This window comes from Schistocerca americana, chromosome X (genome assembly GCF_021461395.2).
Source record: "Schistocerca americana isolate TAMUIC-IGC-003095 chromosome X, iqSchAmer2.1, whole genome shotgun sequence".
NCBI lineage: Eukaryota > Metazoa > Arthropoda > Insecta > Orthoptera > Acrididae > Schistocerca > Schistocerca americana.
The window spans coordinates 32557505-32572262 of record NC_060130.1 but is presented as its reverse complement, the minus strand read 5'-3'; the positions used below and the strand labels follow the sequence as shown (position 1 = coordinate 32572262).

Below are 14758 nucleotides of genomic sequence, written 5' to 3'. Positions count from 1 at the left end.
ATTGCACTCTGAGAATGTTCATCGAATTCAGTTACTTTGTATTATATTTCAGCAACAGTGACATAATAGCAAATTGGACTGTATGAGTTTTTATGGATTATTTTTCCAGAGACACACTACCATTTCTTCAGATTTATTTAATTTGGGTATAAATCCTTTCCAGCATATATGCTGTACACAAAATGTTGAACATAAAATGTAGCTATCTGCTGATTTAACATCTTGCTGAGTATACCAGTACAATGTTTTGTTGTAACAAATAGTTCAATGTATTTTACACACTTATAAACTTATTTATACAGTTATAGTAATTTATACTATTACATTAATGTTGTACCTTAATGTTCTGGAAGATGATATTATAAGGAACGTCATACTTTTCCTGGATGATAGAGTTGTCTATAATGAATTATTGCCTGAAAAAAATCTGCACAAATTTGAGTCAGATCATAACATTTCAAATTGCTCCAAAGATAGGCAACTGAGTTTAAGTTTTCAGAAATGTAAATTGGAGCACATCACAAAACAAATAAAAGACAGTATTGTATGACTACATTATCAAATAATCACAGTTTTAATTGGTCAACTCATACAAATATCTGGATGAAATGAAATGGTGACATAGACTCACTTGTAGGCAAAGCAGAATGCAGACTTCAATTCATTGGTAAGATACTGGAAAATGCAATCAGTCTATAGAGGACATTGCTTACAAAATACTTGTGTGGCCCATTCTAGAATATTGCTTAAGTACGACCCATAACAAATAAGGCTAATGGCAGACATTGAATGTATACAAAATAGTGTAGCATGATTGATCATAGATTTATTTGATGCATGGGAGAGCATCAAGAAGCTACTAAAAATTGGAAATGCCAGACAAGTGAAGATAGACACCAAATATATGACAAAACCCAACTTATGAAATTTCAGGAACCTGTATTAAGCGAGGTATTTAGGGATTATACAATAACTACATATGTATCACTCCTATAGGGACCATGAAGGCAAGATTAATTACAGCATGCACAGAACCATTTAAAGAATCATTCTTCCCACACTCCACATGAGCATTGAATGGAGATAAACCATAATGTGTGGTACAACAATGTACTTTGTCGGACAAACCCACAGTGGTTTATACACTGTGCATGGAGACATGGAATGAGTTGACAGTAGCTGGGTAATGGTTCATATTGATTCCCATTTCCCTGTTGCAGTAGGTGATCTTATGCCTCTAATTATTTTTTCATTGCTATCTTAACTTGCATTCTCCAATTCAGTTTATTAACCCTTCTTATCTCTTTGTATTAGGGCAAATGTACAGTTAACTTTTAAGGAATTTGTATTTTCAATTTATCAACTGGAGTTTTGTTTCATATGCAGCAACAATGTTACAAATTATTTGTTTCAGTTTCTTTAGAATAATTTGCTGTTTCACAGGTGCCTTGAAGAAAATAAAAGATCTCGAAAGTGTCTTAATGACAACCGATGGCCTCATGTTGACAAGACAGCTGGTTGCCTTGCAGAGGGCAGGGCTTGACGGTCTGAACATCAGCTTAGACACCCTGCAGTCCCAACGCTACAACCAGATCATGAGGAGGAAAGGCTGGAAGCGTGTCATGGCTGGCATAGATCTAGCCTTGCAACTTGAATACGAACCTGTGAAGGTATTACTAGTGCAGCTGTCATCGCATGCAAACTTTCATAAACAAAAGATATAAATCTGTTGTTAAGAATATCAATACAAGAATCACCATTTTAAAGCAGTACGCCCTCACCCTAACCCCCATCCCCGCTCCCACCCTCACCGCTGTCTCCACACTGCAGCTGTAAGTGAAGGAAGGTATATTAAGACAGAAGAAGTAAATTTTAGCTGACGATGCTAACAGTTTCGTAGTTTATACAACATAAAAAAGTATGGCTTGCAAGTTTACCAATTATTGTCAACATGAGGCCTACGGTTGTCATTAAGACACTTTTGAGATCTTTTATTTTCTTCAAGGCACCTGTGAAACAGGAAATTATTCTAAAGGAACTGAAACAAATAATTTGTAATTGGTATCTTATATTTTCCTCCCAAGAGAGCATTATGAAACTCAAGATCTTTACAGTTTCTCTTTTTTTCTTTTGTGTCTTTAGTTTAAAATAAGTATCCTCTATTGTGGTGCCATTTTGAAAAAAATACTCGATTGTTTGGAAAAATTATTCTTAATTCTATAGTCACACTTTTGTTGTATCTAAGTACTACTGGTTTCAGTAGCAAGTACCAGCATCAGTTCATCTTATTATCAAAAATTTCTTTGCAAAATAAAAGCTGACCATTGTGGCCAAGCGGTTCTAGGCACTTCAGTCCGGAACCATGCTGCTGCTACGGTCGCAGGTTCGAATCCTGCCTCAGGCAGGGATGTCCTTAGGTTAGTTAGGTTTAAGTAGTTCTAAGTTTGGGGGACTGATGACCTCAGATGTTAAGTCCCATAGTGCTTAGAGCCATTTGAACCATTTTGCAAAATAAAAAGCTTCTGTACAACTGCAAACTAGACATACCATTTTCAGGGTGCAGTTCACATCTATTGAAAGCACAACAGTGGCCTTTACTTTTAGTAGATAAGACACCTACTGGGATAAGTGACTTGATGACTGCACACAAGAAGTTGTCATTTATTCCATATGTAGCTACCATGTAGACTCACTTTTTTCGTATTTGTTTGTCCTTACTCTTCCAAAAGGTTAAACCTTGTCTCTGCAGCCACAGCTTCCTCTCTTCAGCAGTTGTCTTCATCTCCATGTGTGAAGAAAATCCCATTCATTGATCACATTGTTTAAGTAGGATGTTCTCAGTCATCCCCTTGTTTTCTTACCTACGATCTTGCCTTCAGAAATGTTTTTTAAAAGATTATCGTCTCCAGTTAAGTGTCCAGTGTATTTTGCTTTGCCCTGGCCTATAACTTTCAGTGGTTTTTTCTTCTCTCCTATTTCCTTTAATTTTTCTGTCAATGCAGCTAGTTCTTGTACTTCTCCTCCAGAACCACATTTCAGCAGGTTTGAGGCGAGCTTCCTTTGGCTTTTCTAATGTACAGATTTTGCATCTGTGTGTCAGAACACTCCACACAAAGGTCTTTACAAATATTTTGTTAATGTGGAAGCTGATATGTTTATTCAGTTGCAGCTTCTTCTTATTTTGGAAGGAATTCTTCACCTGTGCTATTCTTTTCTTGAATGCCTTGAAATATTGATTGTTTTCTTGCAAAAAGCTACTGAGATATTGAATTTCAGTTGCTTTCTTGAGTTGCTCATTGCCTGTTCTTGTGTCAGTCCTACCTCCACCTCCTTTCTTGTCTGTAGCCATATCTTTTGTCTTCTTTGTATTCATTTTTAGCTTTAGTTTTACCATTTCTAGATTTAAGGCCTGAAACATTTTATTTAGTTCCTACTTTGATTTACTATTGTGATGTCATCAATCTGCAGTGTATATGCATGCAATTAAGTTTCCATATCAACATCATGCTCCAAAAACCACCTAACTGTGTGTGGCAGGGGGTACGTCTCATGCCACCAACTGATCCCCTCTGCCTTGTTCCACTTGTGAACAGTGCTTGAGAAGAATGACTGTCAGTACACTTCTGTATTATCTCTAACTTCTCAAATTTTCTTCACGTGATCATTTCGTGAATTGTATATGAGAGAAACTATTATGTTGTCAGACACTTCTCGGAAACTACTCTCTCGAAATTTGGGTAGTAAATCTTTCCGTGATGCACAACTGCACTCTTATGGCATCTACCACTGGAGTTGCTGAGCATCTCTGTAATGATCTCACAGTGACTAAATGATCCTGTGACAAAACACTCCGCACTTCGTTGGATCTTCTTTCTCTCTTCTGTCAGTCCTACTGGGTAAGGACACAGGGGTAATTTACATTCACTTAAGATTCTTCCTGTGGATGTTAGTCTGGCATCTGCTTTTCTATTGCAGTTTTATGTGGTCATTCCACTTTAAGGTTGCTCTGGATAGTTACTTCTAGATATTTTATGGTAGATTCTGTTTCCAGCAATTTGTCATTAATAGTGTAGTTGTACAGTATTGAATTTCTTTTCCTGTGTGTGTGTGTGTGTGTGTGTGTGTGTGTGTGTGTGTGTGTGTGAGTGAGTGATATGTTACATTTATTTATGTGCAGGGTCAACTGCCAGAGCCTGCATCATTCACCAATCCTCTGCAGGTCATTGTGCAAATTGATACTGCCTTCTGTTGTTGCTACTTTCTGATGGACAAGTGAGAGTACCTGTGAACAATATTAAGGAGCCTCTGACACTTTCTACTGGATCATTTATATTCATTGTAAATGTAATGGTCCTATCACATTTCCTTGGAGTATTCCAGAAATTACCTTTTGATTCTTGTCATCTTTTCTTTGTTGTTGTTATTACTTCCTTGATGAAAATATTAAGGAAGTAAGGTGATAGAAGGCACCCGTTTCTCACTGCCCTTCTGGTTTTCCTTCTTTCATATCCGGTTCAGTACTCTGACTTTTGTATATACTCAAAATTAATCATCTGTCCTTCCACTTTGGACATTACTTTAAGGAATGATGATATAATGGTAATCTGTTTAATAAACAATATTTTAACGATACACTTTGCTTTCCAATCATATAGTGGCTTGATGATGGAATTTGATACTGAAATTAGTAATCATTAGACAAAATATAAGTGAAGCTATAATAAAAAAAAGTAATATTTTGGATCATGTCAGTTGTTGTTCCAAACAACAGCATGTCAGGAATAGGTTCAAATGGCTCTGAGCACTATGCGAGTTAACTTCTGAGGTCATCAGTCACCTAGAACTTAGAACTAATTAAACCTAACTAACCTAAGGACATCACACACATCCATGCCCGAGGCAGGATTCGAACCTGCGAACGTAGCAGTCACTCAGTTCCAGACTGTAGCGCCTAGAACCACACGGCCACTCCGGCTGTCCAGGAATAGGTACTAAATTATTTGTCCGCTGATGACTTCACAGCTTAGAACACTAAAACGCAAATGTTAATTGTTTGTTATGTGCCCTGGTAGAGTTCACAACTGTTTACAGCTCACGATTGGTTGTTGGAGATTGGGCGTTACTCACATAGTGTATTTAGTGCACAGTGCAGAAAAAGGCAGTGTCCAGAAAAAAAAACAAGTGTAAAGGAAAAAGTTTCATGACAGGATGTTGTGTCACCATACTTGGAAGACAATTATAGCCAAAGACAGAAATTTAAAAGAAACTGGCTCATTTGAGCTGCGGAGACCTAGTCGAGGATTCTCAGTAGATAATTGTTAGCACAGTAGAATTTATAAAGAGACAATGTCAGTTCATGTGAGGGAAGGTTGATTGGTAAGTACCTATCAGCTTTCTCATAAAACTCACAATTTGAAGAATACACATCAAGGAAAAGGTAGAAGTCCAACAGTGTCAAATCTAGACAATAATATCGATCATCCAGCAGTTTTGCAAAATCCCCAGTTGTACTTACTTTACTTACTTACTTACTTACTTACTAACTTACTCAGATTTGCTGTGTACCATACAAGGAACTGGTTTCACAGAGTTCACTCGATCAGCTGCCAAGTTCTCACCTTCCTCCAAGTTTGTGTCCATGCATTGAAGATTCATTGCAAAAGTTCCAGGTGTTAAAAGGTCTTCCTGTACATCTGTATCTGTCCATTGATTTCCACAACAGTGTTGATTTTGGGATTCTTCCACCTTACATGCGTAGAACATAACCTGCAATCTTCAGTCTTCTTTCAACAATAATTACGTGCAGGCTGTGTAGACCTCGTATTCTCAGCACTTCATCGTTTGTAACTTGGTTGGGTTAACATCTTCAGAATTCATCTCTAGCATTGTTGGTGAAAAATATGGAGACTGTGTGCTGATTTTACTGATATTTTCCAAGTCTCACGCATATAAATGATAAAGGAGTACAGTCAAAGCTTTGTTGACATATTACAGACCTAATTACCATATGGACTGATTTTCCAGTTCTGCTGGTGATTTCTGCATCTGTGACCTCATTATTACATATAAAGCTACCGAGATATGGCAATCTGTCAACATCTTGTAGTATCTTCTATTGCACTGTAATCAGGGAAGAGACGAGTAATTTCCACTTACTTTGCACATTCTGTTTGTGCAATTGAAAGGATACCAAATAAATTAAAAGGGTGGTGCACAAAATATGTCATAACTCAGCTGCAGAAGCAATGAAAAAAAGCATGTCAAAATTTAAAAGAATGCAAAATCTCCAAGATTAGCGATGTTTTACTGAAGCTCGAAACTTAGGGTGGGTTTCAGTGCAAGATGTGTTTAATAGTTCCCATAGTGAAACTTCATTTTGAAATCTGGAAGAAAATCCAAAGAGGTTCTGGTTGCATGTGTAGTACACCAATGGCAAGACACAACCAATACCCTCACTGCTCAATAGCTGTGGTAATGTTACTGATGACAGTGCTACTAAGGCAGGGTTACTAAACACGGATTTCTGAAATTTCTTCACCAAAGACAACAAAGTAAATATTGCAGTATTCAAATCAAGAACAACTGCAACTGTAAGTAACTTAGTAGTAGCTCTCCTCAGTGTAATAAAGCAGTTATGTTTCTTTCAGAGAATGCTGATACAATAGCTCCTTTAGAAATGATATATAGCTGCTCATTTGATAAAGATCCATACCTAGAGACTGAAAAGTTGCACAGGTCACACCAATGCTCAAGAAAGAAAAGAGGAGTAATCTATTAAATAACAGACTCATATCACTAATGTTGATTTGCATTAGGATTTTGGAACATATATTGTGTTTGAATATTATGAATTATCTCAAAGATAATGATTCATTGATAAATAGCCAAGATAGATTCAGAAATATCGACCTTTTAAAACACAGCTAGCTCTTTAGTCACACAAAGTAATAAGTGCTGTCGACTGGGGATCTCAAATTTATTCCATATTTCTAGATTTCCAGAAGACTTTTTGAAACAGTTCCTCACAAGCATTTTCTAATCATATTGTGTGCCTATGGCGTATTGTCTCAGTTGTGCAACTGGATGTGTGGTTTCCTGTCAGAAAGGTCACAGTTCATAGTAATTGATGGAAAATCATCAAGTAAAACAGAAGTGATATCTGAAATTCCTCAAGGAAGTGTTATAGACCACCTGCTGTTGCCGATCTACATTAACAATTTAAGAGAGAATCTGAGCAGTCCTCTTAGATGATGCTATCATTTACAGTCTTGCAAATCATTTACTGTCTTGTAAAGTGATCAGATGATCAAAATGAACTGCAAAATGATTTAGGCTACGTATCCATATGATGCAAAAAGTGGTAACTGACCTTAAATAATAAAAATTGTTATGTCATCCGCATGAGTAGTAAAAGGCATCTACTAAATTTTGGTTACATGATAATTCACGCAGATCTAAAGGCTGTGAAGTCTACTGAATACTTAGGAATTACATTTACAAATAACTTAAATTGGAATGCTCACATAGATAATGTGGTGGGAAAGCAAACAAAAGACTGTGATTTAATAGTAAAACATTTAGAAGATTAGGATTACTAAAGAGACTATCTACAACTATACTTGTCTGTCCTCTTTTGGAGTATTCTGCATGGTGTGGGATCCTTACCAGATAGGACTGACAGAGGACATCATTTAAAAGTTCAAAGAAGGGCAGCTCATTTTGTATTATTGGCAAACAGGAAAGTGCACGCCACAGATATCGCATGTGAATTGGGGTAGCAGTCATTAAAGCAAAAGCAATTTGCTGGAGCAGGTTCTTAAAATTTCAATCATCAACTTTCTCCTCCGAATGTGAAAATATTTTGTTAGAGCCCACTTACATAGGGAGAAATGATCATTGTAATAAAATAGAGAAATCAGAGCTTGTACGGAAATATTGAAGTGTTTGTTTTTCCTCAAATGCTGTAGGGGAGTGGAATGGTAGATAAAGAGGTTGAGGGTGGTTCTGTGAACCCTCTGCCAGCATTTAATTGTGAATTACAGACTAGTCATGCAGATATAGATTATGTAGATAGGCTTTCAATATTGTGCACTGATTCTCTAATTTTATACATTGCTCAAATACTTTCGTGGCGCTTTGGAGTGGCCCCTTTAAAATAACACTTTACCAGTGTTCTTAATATGTATTTTGGTAACCAGGTTGATAAGAAGTTACAACAATACTCTCTTATTACTCCCCAGTTTTGGGTTTTGTTAATGAACAAAATCGCCACAGTGTTCCATAACAATTACAGGCTGAAGTTTCCTGCTGATGGAACCAATATGATTTTCTGTGTTTCTGAGCATACAGGTTGTGTACGCTGTTTGGAGTCTGGTGTATGCTGAATCAAATGTTTTTATTGATGTGATCTTCCATCTGAAGATTGGTTTCATGGAGTTGACCATGCTAGCCTATCCTGTGTGACCCTCTTCACCTCTGCATAACTACTGCAGCGTACAATAACTTGAACTTGCTTACTGCAGTCAGTTTTTGGTCTCCTACAGTTGTTACCCCCATTATATTCACAGAGGACCACATATTGTGGAAATTGCATATTGTAATGTAGGATGCAATAATAACGTACGGAAAGTTTCTGTTGAAAATTACGAATTATTTAGGAATAAAGGAGATGGCTCACCAAAAGGCAGAAGCACTGTCTCATCGATAGGCACATGAACAAAAGATATGTAGAATGAGATTTTCACTGTGCGGTGGAGTGTGCACTGATATGAAAATTTCCTGGCAGATTAAAACTGTGTGCCGGACCAAGAGTCGAACTTGGGACCTTTGCCTTTCATGGGCAAGTGCTCTACCATCTGAGCTATCCATGCACGACTCACAACCCGTACTCACAGCTTTACTTCCACCAGTACCTCGTCTTCTACATTCCAAACTAAAAGGTACGTTGCTTGGCGAGCTTACAGAATGCACTTTCTTTTTCTAGCTGTAGGGAAAACATGCGCACGAGCACACACACACACACACACACACACACACACTCACACACACACACTCACATGCGCATGCACGTCTCCTTATTTTGTGGTCGCTCAACTGCCAGCTCTTTACTGGCCCACGGTGAGTGTTCTGGAGTGAGGTGGGGCTTTAGAGTGGGGTAGGATGGGGTGGGTTGAGGCAATGTGAGGGATGGAGAGAGATGGGAGGGGTTTGGAGGGAAGCATTTAGTGGCTCGTGGGAGAGTGGGGAACCATCTGTGGGCTAGCTAGGGGTGCAGGTAGAGGGGTCAGGTGACAGACAGCTGGGTACTCATAGACTAGGGTGTGACGTGAGATAACAGCACACAACTAGCTGATTGCGAGGGGGGGGGGGGGAGAGGGGGGGGAGGGGCGTGTGTGTGTGTGTGTGTGTGTGGGGGGGGGGGGAGGGGGATGGGAGTTAACTTGGATTTAGACCAGGAAGCAAAGGATGTGCTGTAAGTATGGCTACGAAAGTTGAGTATTCTTAAATAAGATCAGCTGGTGCCAATGTATTGGAAAGTAACTGGCACACAAAGTGCAATTGTGGCTCCTTTTTCTTTATGAATTTTAAATAGTCTGCAGAGCAAATTGAATTAGGAGGATCAGGCATTTGTGTGGGTCTAGGAAAGTAAATTGTAGGGCCAGATAAAAGGCGCGCAAGACAGGAGGGGTACTACCGCTCATCACTGCTGTATCGTGCTACTAGTACGTGTCTGTGTGAGTGCACCAAGAGTGGTGTTGCCATACTTGCGTCCTTAAATTGGTCACCGACTGATCATTGCAGGCTGGCTGCTGGAGGCCGTCTCTGGGAGCCAAGCGTGCCGTGCGGTCCCTGCCATGCCATCTGCTGGCGACTTGCACATATGTAAGTGTGGAACAGTGCTGACTGACTCGCTGTGTGATTCTAGTTTGTAATGTGCACATCAGCGTTCTGTGTCTTGTTGAGTCCTTAGAGGCATATTGTTCGGAGGTTATTATTAAAGCCATATTTGTGCGACTTGGATCACACTTCAGTATTACTTGGTTAGTACATCACCACAAACATAAGGACCGGGGATGTACATGCTTTGACAGTTTGCTACGTCTCTTTCTTCTAGGACTGACATGGTAGCTGCCTTGCATTTCTTAATGACTCTGACCTTGTCAACCACAAACCGAATCGTAGTACAGTCATGATTTCCCTGAAGAGATTACATGACAGCAGAGACTTGTAAAATTGTGTTACCCATTTCTCTAGCCAGTGAAGATTCAATCTATACCTTCAGATACAGCGTCATGTAGGAGTAGAACAGCAAGAAATACGTAGCTCCTCTAACAGTAATGACAGTTTATCACCTCCCAACACTACATGTGCCAATGTTTCAGTGCATTTTTGAATATGTTTGTTGACAGATTCATCAACACAAGAAAAATTTATGATCTCAGTAGCATCTTATTTCTTAACTTATACTTTACTATTCATCAGAATCTTCATCGCTGCTCTTTGATTCGTCAGAGCTCCCTGCTGTACTTTGTTTTATTTCATAGTCAGAATTAGTTGAAATACCACCTATCGTATTTACTCAAATCCAAGCCGCACTCAAACCTGAAAAATGAGACTCGAAATAAAGGAAGGAAAAAAAAAAATTCCCGAATCTAAGCCGCACCTGAAATTTGAGACTTGAAGTTCAAGGGGAGAGAAAAGTTTTAGGCCGCACCTCCAAATCGAAACAAAGTCAGTCCATTGTAATATGAGACACAATTTAGTTCGAGTGAATGACGATACAGCTACAGTAGTTTGGTTCGAGTCGTAAGCGTAGCACTTAAGCTTTACCAGGTAGCCATTGCTATGCGTCAGGCGCTCCGTCCGTATTTATACTGGTACCCTTCCTTTTTCACGTGCTTCATCTGGTTTGAATCGATTGCTTATTTTGCTTTGATCTGATAAGTGCCAGTTTCCTTGTTATAGGCGTTTATGTCACTCTAAGCTGAAAATGCATTACTGTACTGTGTCATGCATTGTTTGTCGCATTCTGATAGTGCGTGTTTGCAGCCTTTCGTCGCTCGCGGCATGGCTTGCTTTTGTGCACGCTACCGCCGCTTACAATTAAAAAAAAAAAAAAAAAAAAAAAAAAAACAAGAGAGAGGGAGAGAAATTGTCTCATTAGCGTAACAATGGCAAGAGACTACTATTTCTTGTTACTTACACTGCTGCTTTCTTTGATAATGATCAACAAGAACCAAATAATAGACTGCGTATGATAGAACATGTTCTGAACGAGAGTTAGACGAAAATTTTTCTCCATTTGAAAATCTTTGCGGCCGCTTCTTTAGTACATCAAATTCTGAACAGAAATTAGAGTCATCTTAGATATAAAAATCTAGTCAGTTGCCATGCTTCATTTCTGACTGTATCACTATTAGGCATAAGAATAATACGAATATAAACATGACACGATACGTATATTCTTCCGCATTTGCTGTTGTCTCACTCTAGTTTCGTAGTTTATTAGGCAGACAGGATTTAAATAAGATAGCAGCAAACACAAAAGAATACGTGGCAAAATGTTTATATTCGTATTACTCTTATGATGAAGAGAATACTGCATGTGATTCACATTTCGTCAGGTTCCTATTAGCAACCATCTCTTCTCACAGGTAGGAAAACATTCAGAACGTAGAGTTGGCCATATTGACAAACATCCCAAACAGTCTTGCCAGTCGGATTTTCGTAATACATTGAAGTTCTGCTACATTCGAAGATGAACAATACGGAATTTGTATTTACTTCTTTGGATAATGTATGAAAATAGTCTTCCACCTTTTTTTTTTTAATTTATTTACTGACGCAGAGGTTTTGGCGCCAGTATTTATCTTTGTGCCTATGAAGCATGCCTGTGTAGCGCTACATATATTCGACGGCAGAAGTTAGTTGTTTCAGCACCTACTGACATTTTTCAGAACTTCCACTTGCTTTGCACTCGATTCTAAGCCGCAGGCGGTTTTTTGGATTACAAAAACCGGAAAAAAAGTGCGGCTTGGATTTGAGTAAATACTTCTTAAGTATTATCTTTCAAGTCAACACCTGCTAATCTGTGAGACCGAAATGATGAGCCATACTACTCTATTTCACTGTGCCTGTTTGTTTCATTTGTATAACATTTTATTCCATCATAGATGCTGCACTTACAGTTTCATATATGCATTGCAGCAGCAGACACAATAAAAGTAGCAATCAGCAGTGCTTAGTTTGTTGAATGGGTAAAAAATATGCCGTTGTCCCAGTTCCACATATCCCCAAAATTTGATTCTGCCAAATTCTGTACTCTCTGAAATCGAATGTTTAATCCAAAGATGAAAGTGAACAAGTTTGATGCAGTATTGCTAATATTGTTTATTACGCATCTTGCTGAATGAAGAGCATACCGTGTCTTTTCTGAAAGGTTTGGAGAAGTAATGCACATACCAGTTTTCTAAAAACTTACATTGAGATTGTGCTCTCCTTCCTCTTGTACAAATTAGTAGAGCCCTTCGGATTACTCCACAATATGCCTCTTGGCAAGGTGGTAACGACAGTATTATGAAAAGGATAGATTGGCACTCACTGTATAGTGTAGATGTTGTGTTGCTGGCAGGGGGGGGGGGGGGGGGGGGGGAAACACCACCTATTAAACACGTAAGCTTTTGGTGCAAACCCCCCCCCCCCCCCCCCCCATTCCCACACACACACACACACACACACACACACACACACACACACACACACACACACACACGCGCGCAAATGCAGATCACACATACATGACCACTGTCTCTGGCTGCTAGGGCCAGACTGGGAGCAACTGCGCATAATGGGAGAAACAACGGTCATGGGTGTGTGTGTGTGTGTGTGTGTGTGTGTGTGTGTGTGTGTGTTTTGTCCACTTACGAAGAAGACTTTCTGATCGAAAGCTTACTTGTTTAGTAGTCTTTTTGTTGTGCTTGTCTGTGACCTAACATTTCCTGTATACAGTGAATAGCAATGTATCTTTTTTATAATATGGTCATTATTCCAGCCTAGATTTTCTATTGTTTGTTTCCTTTTAAGACCTTATAAAGACAGTTACTGACAATTTCTTTTTTTCTTATTGGAGAAAAGTAAAACCATATGGGGGCCAGACGTAGATTGTAAATGAATATGGAATAGAGTATTTTTATTCTCCCTGTATGCAGTGTCAATAACGTCACCTCACACACTTCGTTTCTGGCAGCACCTCCTTCTCAACACATGACTGTCCCCCACCACCTCACCATAGTCTTCAAGTTATATCCTATAGCACTTCTGGGTGGACAAATAGATGAAGGATGTAGTTTAAAACAGTATAACTAAACTTAAAAGTCAAACTGCCCTTTTATAGAGACTGCCATCATTATTTAAACATACTAAACAACATCAAAACAGTCAAAAGAAATTTTTTTTCAAAAGAGCAGAAAATTGTAGTGAAATTCATGAAAGGATTGTTTTAAATTGTTATATCTTAAATCAATAAGTATGTCAGCATTTCCCAGGATTTTCTGGCTTAATTAAGACTAGGTCATGCCACCACAGTGGTCAGACAGTGGACTTGCCTTCGAGAGAACAACGGACCCGAGACCCATCGGGCCACCAAAATTTGGGTTTCCCTTGATTTCCCTAATTGATTTAAGGCAAATGCTGGGATGGTTCCTTTGAAAAAGATGACATTCGGTTGAGGAAGCTAATTTCTGTGGCAGGTCTGATGACACAGTGCTGGTGGAAGCACGAGTATTTCAGAGCACACCAATCATTGCACATTGTTAAACATAGGGCTCTGCTGTAGACAACCCCTGTATGTTCCCATGTTGACAACACTGTTGAATTACAATTTCTGTGGCTCAGGAGCATTGAGATTGGGCAGTGAATCAATAGAAATGTGTCATCTGGTTGAATCATTCGTGTTTCGCATTACACCTGCTTGACGGTTTTGTGCACATACACTGTCAACAGAGTGAATTGGTGCTTGAAAGGTGCACTTTGCTACAGACTTAGGCCAGTGGGAGCAATATTATGCTATGGAGGACATTCACCTGGTGTTCTATGGGTCCTGTGGTAGTAACTGAAGGCTCCATAACAGCTTTGTTCTGTGTGAACATTATTGTGCACTGTCCGCACTCTGTCCCTAATGAAGGTGACATGTTTCAACAATATGACTTTCAGTGTCACGAGGCCAGAATCAAATTCACCCCTTCTGAATCTGATGGAATACATCTGCGATGATATCAGATACCAGTTCTGCACCCAGAAACCACTGATCTCCAATTTATGGGAATTACATGACCTGTGCTTAGACATGCGGTGCTGCATAATGCTGGGAACATACCTCACATAATGTTGGGAACATACCTGAAATTTATTGAACTTGTCCCACACAAAATCACTGCTGTATTGTGTTCCAACAGTGGACAAACACATTATCAAACAGGAGGTCATAGTGTTTTGTCTCATCAGTTTATATATTCAATGCTTGAATGAAAGGTGTGCTCTTTTCCTTTTTTCTGCCATTGCGTGTATGTGTAAAGCAGGATGTTCTACCATATGGGCTTGTTTATATGAAGGCTGACAGTGTTACTACCTGCACAGATACTAAATGCTCCTTTTGTGAAGACCTTTTATCTTGAGAACACTTTTAACTTTGTTTCACAAATGGCAGCACAGTTTCAAGAAAGCTTCATAATTTAATGTAATAGTTAAAATAATACCTTCA

General features: G+C 38.9%; 1 protein-coding gene across 1 annotated transcript in view; it reads left to right on the top strand.

The window, feature by feature from the left end:
* The window catches only part of LOC124554979 (molybdenum cofactor biosynthesis protein 1-like), an 81843-nt gene that overhangs the window by 25617 nt on the left and 41468 nt on the right, over positions 1-14758 (top strand). The window contains exon 3 of the mRNA XM_047128718.1: positions 1415-1670. Coding sequence (XP_046984674.1) covers positions 1415-1670 — 256 coding nt within the window. The remainder of the gene's footprint in view (positions 1-1414; positions 1671-14758) is intronic.